Here is a 6,000-nt window from a genome sequence, read left to right as displayed (position 1 = left end):
ACATCTCCAATAGCAAAGTCTGAAGCATCGACCTTCAAAGAAAGTGGAGCATCTCTAACTGGGTGGGCTAACATTGTTGAATTAGCTATCTACGTTTTACAATCCTCAAATATTTCTTCAGATTCTGTATTCCAGATCACCAACCCATTATCGTTTTAATGGAACCTTTGAGATACTCGTTAAGCATGAGTTAAGCATAAGTCGAAGGTCTTGAATTGTTTTTGGTGTTGGTTTATTAAGTATTGAGTTGCATTTGGTTATCATAGATTCACTTCCTTCAGGAGTAATATGGAATCGAGGACAATCCACTTTATTTGAGACAAACTCCCACTTTGCTGGATTCATTACAATACCGTAATCTTTAAAACATTTAAAGAGAATTCGAAGAAGTTCCACATGTTGTTCTTCATTATACGATGAAATACACGAAGATTTTTTTTTTACGTTTATTATAATATTATTCCTGCCTTTAATTTCTAGGCCTTACAATATGTATTTAATCCTAAAACTAAACAATTATTGTTCTCTCAGTGGAGAATCATATTTAGATGAGTGGTAAATCATCTCTACGCAGCCTTGAGCTGTCTTGAGTTACGTAAGTAGAATTGCGAACGGGTTCGGATGATGATGTAATTTTGATAAATAAGCTTCACGAGTTTTTCTGAATTCATCTTTGACCAAGTGTACATCTACTAAGTTTCTGTGGATGTTCTCGTTCCTTATGCACCATGGAGCTCCCGTCATGGTTCTAAAAATTTTGGATTGTGCCCTCTGTATAAGATCTATACTGGTATTGCTTGATGTTCCCCATAATTGGATTCCGTATGTCCAAATTGGTTTTAAGACTGCCTTATACAGGATGACTTTGCAGTTAAGGCTTAATTTCGATTGGTGATGGATTAGCCAGTGTAAATTAGAAGCTTTTAGTTTCATGTGGAGCCGCATGGCTTCTATGTGCCGACGCCAAGTAAGACGTCTATCTAAATGAATGCCAAGGTATGTAACGTGGTCAGATTGTGGGATGTTCACAGTGTCTAGTGTCACTGGTGGACAATTTCCTTTCCTAAGTGAAAACATTATGTGCTTGCTTTTGATTTCGTTCACTTGTATTCTCCAATTTTTTAACCACGTCTTCACGTGCCTGAGATAACTATCAAGGTTTCTAAATGCTACATTTAAATCCACATGAGAACTAAGAATTGCTGTGTCATCTGCAAAAGTGGAAAATATTAATTCTTCGGACTCGGACAGGTCTGAGGTGTATAATAAGTACAGGGTTGGTCCTAGAACACACGAAGATGAAATCTAAATTTCGGTCTATTTCATCCATTAGTCTTTGGAAATTTTGTGCTGCGTTTCGCAAGTCAAGTGGGATTTTCAGGAATTCCTACTAACCGAATGTTATAATAATAGCAGTTTTGGGAATGTTGTCTGGATTCATAAATATTTGATGGTAACTTTTGAACTTAATTTCTAAATTAAATAATACATTTTCCAAAATATGAAATTTTTAATTAAAACTACACGAATTACAAAATTAGCTTTCAAAGTATCACTAAATATCAATCACGGTTATGTACAAACCAATTATTTAAGCTTGATCTTTACACAATGTCGGACCATCACCAATACAGGCAGCATAGGCCATCATATGGGGTAAGGTGTGCTGTTGCAAGACACCTCTAAATAAATGAGAATGAGGACCTAAAGCAAAAACACCCACATCATCGCCAGAGTGGACACCAATGGCACCGGGAATCTGACTTGGATGGGTATCGTCTAAAACAGAAATCAAAAACATGTAATTGAGATCTCTATTTACATTATTTACCATAACTACTTACCAATTCCCTCAATTTTACCCTCCAATTCATAACGTTGACCCTGCTCGTCTAAGAATTGTTCGGTACCAACAGCATAATTCAAAGTGGCATAACGTATGCCATTCTCATCCAAATCATTTTCGTTCAGACCCAATATGGGTGTACCACGAGCTGGATAACCAGCAATAGTCAAAGGATGAGCATGATCGGCTGATACAACAATAAGAGTTTCATTGGGATCAGTCATATTAACAGCCAACTCTATGGCCTTTTCCATTTCCAAGGTCTCATCTAAACTCAAACCGGGTTTATTGGCATGATTGCCATAATCGATTAGACCACCTTCAATGAAAATGAAATATCCCTTGTCGTTTTTACTCAAAAACTTCAATGCCACTTCGGTCATCTCGGCTAATGTGGGCTGTTTGTTATTGTCGGCCAAAGCATGATAATTCATTACGCCCGAACCAAAAATGCCCATTATTTTACCCGCCTTGTCCACATTTAAATTCAATAATTCATCACGATTGGTAACCAGTTTCCCGGTAGGATGCATTTCACTCCACAAGGACAATAAGTTGCGGCCATCCTCACGTTCACCCTTCTTGCCATGGGCATCGTTCATGGTGTTGGGTAGAAATTTACCCATACCACCGCCCATCATCAAGTCTAAATCACGTCCGGGTGCTTGTTTAATTAATTGCTGGGCTATGTCCATGCAAGATGAGGCTTCATTGTGATCACCCCATGCTTGGATGTCAGCATCACATTCCCAGAAACGATTTGCTGTATGGGCATACGAACCCGATGGACTGGCATGGGTAAGAGTGGTAGTTGTAATGAAACCGGTAGATTTACCGGCCTTTTGAGCCCAGGAAGCTATCGAACTGACATGATTTTCGGGATCCATACTCATGGAACAGTTGTTGTATTCAACATTAGGTGATACACCAATGGTAACGATGTTGGACTTTACACCACACAAGTAAGCGGTGGCAGTACAGGCAGAATCGGCCACTTGGGCATTGGCACAGTAGGTCTGCAATATAAAAAAAAATAAAAAATTTAATAAGGATCTAAGAGTGTTATATTCGGCTGTGCCGAATCTTGTATACCCACCATCAATATGTGACAATAAAATATTTGTCTGATATAGGGGGTATATGGGGAGTTGGGTCAATTATAGACCGATCCTCACATAAGTTTATTATAAGAAAATTACTTGTATTATTTACACTACTTACCCTACTCAAACCGGTATGTGGAAATCTCTCAAAACTCAGCTTCTCCTCTTCACCCGTCTTGCCCTTCAACTGACCCTTGCGTATGCGAGAAGCTGTCACCGTTGTCAATGACATGCCATCACCCAAAAAGAATATAACATTCTTGGCCTTATTAAAATTATACTGTTCATCCAAACGTTTGGCCAATTCTTCACGGGCCAAAGAATTCCAAAACTCTGGATTCTTTTCTTCTTCGGGAGCATGTTTGCCACCGCCCAACTCCTCAAAGAAACGATCATTTGCTGCCGCTGGCCTCCTCTGACCCATTAAATGTTCAATGGAATGATAGTCGGCTTCGTTAATGGCCACACCCATGGCCATTGCCGCCAGAGTCAGTACAATAATGAAAGTCTTCATGACAAAAAGGTTAGAAGATCAAAAGACCTGTTCAGCGAAAGTCTGTGTGAACGTTAGTGAACTGTTAATGAAACTGTTGGAGTTCTAAAGAATTTCATAAGAATTTATAGAGAAAAGTCTTGAAAATCTGTATGTCTAACAATTATTTACTTATTTATATTGCTAACATGTGAATTTCACACTTTCTTTATTGTGTTTTATCTCTGAGATTTAAATTAAATTTTATGTTTTATCTAAACCAAAAAAAAGCATATGTCTCAAATGAAAAATCATTGTTGATATAAATGTAAGTGTATGTGAATGTTGTTGGCCAATTGTTGTACAATTGAAAGATCAGTTTTATCTTTTTATTATGGTTTATGGTGAAACTTAGCAACATTTATATTTAATCGGTTTTAATGTTTATAACGACTGCCAAAAGAAAAAAAACGAAAGCTATAGCACGTTCCTAATGTATTTGAAACAAATTTGTTAAAAATGTAAGGGTAAATGGAATTAATTTCACCTTAAGTTTAATATAAAAACCTCAGACAGTATTTTCTCAAACATTCTTCAAAATTCGCCAATAAATAAATTGTATTTTGTAACCTTTCCATGAGAAACTCCAAATATTCGAAAATTTGACCTTTGACCCTCCATATTAATGGATTTATGGAGTTTTCTGTTCTGACACAAAAACCTAAGAGAATATTTTTTCAAAGTTTCTTCAAAATCCACCAATAAATAAATTGTATTTTGTAACCTTTCTATGAGAATCTCCAAATATTCGAAAATTTGACCTTTGACCCTCCATATGAATGGATTTATAGAGTTTTCTGTTCTGACGCAAAATGTTGCCAACATATTTTGTACCATTTATTAAAGGTTACTACCCTTATAATGTATTACAGATTTAACGATCACAATAAAACGAAAACCATCTTTTGTGTAGCTTCTAAATATTCTAAACCAATAATTTTTGCTTCCATTTTAGTACTTTTAATAAAAAAATACCAACAACTATTTCATTACCACAAAGGAATAACAAGAAAAGCTGTTTAAAAAGTGGTGCCTTTTTAACCCTTAAAACATGTAGCATATTTTCGGGGTTTTAGGGCAACATTATTTGAAAAGAACACTTTATACGCTTACCAAACTACATTTTTTTCAGAAAAGAAAACAAAGGAAAGGAAAATTATGCATGGAAAGAAAACGCCATTAGTTTTTTTATATCATTATGATGAATGTTTCAGTATATATTTTCATTGATCTGTATTATAATATTCAGAAATTGTTTTCATTAAGATTAAAAAAGCAAAAAATTACTAAATTATTGACAATAATTGACTTTCTCCCAACATTCTGAAACTTCTTAAGCAACGTAGATTTGAACAGCTTGGGTCATATCTGTTTCACAGGAAAGGGGGACTGAATCATACTTTTTTTTATCCACCTTTCATTTATATAATAAAATTAAATAAACTTTTAATATTATTCAATAATCTATTATTTAAAACAAAAAATATTAAAAGAACAAGAAAGATTATTCTATTCGGCTGTAACGAATCTTGTATACCCACCATCAATATGTGCAAATAAAATATTTTTCTGATATGGGGGTTAGAGTCAATTATAGACCGAACCTGACAAAAGTTGGTAAAGAAATTTATATTCCATATTTCTGGCAACATATGGATTCCGATCCAAAAGAACTGCTGAGCCAATTTCGGATACTCTGTTCCAAGGTGAAGAGTATCCCAGAGAGAGTGTTCTGCTTCGATCTAAACAAATAGTAGTCGGGTGGGACAAAGTCTGGACTATAAAGCGGGTGAGGCAAAACTCTCCAAGCACTTCATTCTAAATAGTTTTTAACAGGTATTGCATAATGTGGGCGAGCGTTGTCATGGTGGAATATTACGGTTTCATGGCTGGCAGTATTCTCTGGGCATTTTTCGACACAGGTTCCCTGTAATGGTCTGGCCAGATTTCATCACCTCAGGTCCCACCAAATACAGAGCATTAATGTAGAGATATGGATATTCGGATCCATTTTTCATTGCAAGTAATGATTCGGTGTAAAAATGATTTTCTAACATCATTTCGGACATGCAAAATCGTCTTTCAAAGTCTCTCGGCTTCAATTCGTATGGTACCCAATTTCCAGGCTTTTGAATGAATCCTACTGCTCGCAAACATTTTGAAATTGCTGCTTGAGTAGCTCTCACTGATTTTAAAAGCTCTTGTTGAGTTTTACAACAGTCTTCATAGAGTAATGCATTATCTTTAATTCTTGGTCTTCAAACTTTTTCTGGCTGGTCAAAATCCCCACTTCTGAACCGCACAAACCATCTCTCGCACATTGAGACCCATGAAACACGTTCAGCGTAAGCTCCGGTGAGCAATCGGTGTGCTTCAGTGCGACTTTTTTCAAATTAAAGAAGTAAAGCAAAACTTCCCGCATATAGCGATTCCTTGGTACAAAATTCGACATATTTAAAACAAAAAAAAACTTTGTTGTTTAAACCATAGAGAAAACACATAGAGCGGAAACTCTCCTG

The 6,000-nt window shown here is 36.0% G+C and overlaps 1 protein-coding gene across 1 annotated transcript; it reads right to left on the bottom strand.

Annotated features, from left to right (window-relative positions):
- Window positions 1-1,514: 1,514 nt before the first annotated feature.
- LOC135961831 (membrane-bound alkaline phosphatase-like) lies at window positions 1,515-3,536 on the bottom strand. The gene is made up of 3 exons (XM_065513451.1): window positions 3,068-3,536; window positions 1,845-2,862; window positions 1,515-1,779 (listed from the first exon to the last, which is right to left on the bottom strand). Exons 1-3 carry the CDS (start codon window positions 3,461-3,463, stop codon window positions 1,592-1,594), a joined length of 1,602 nt encoding a protein of 533 aa, XP_065369523.1. The 5' UTR covers window positions 3,464-3,536; the 3' UTR covers window positions 1,515-1,591.
- Between the last annotated feature and the right edge of the window lie 2,464 nt (window positions 3,537-6,000).

This window comes from Calliphora vicina, chromosome 5, assembly GCF_958450345.1.
Source record: "Calliphora vicina chromosome 5, idCalVici1.1, whole genome shotgun sequence".
In the NCBI taxonomy this organism is placed as follows: domain Eukaryota; kingdom Metazoa; phylum Arthropoda; class Insecta; order Diptera; family Calliphoridae; genus Calliphora; species Calliphora vicina.
Note: the sequence above shows the minus strand (reverse complement) of the source record. Positions and strands in the feature narration are given on the sequence as shown.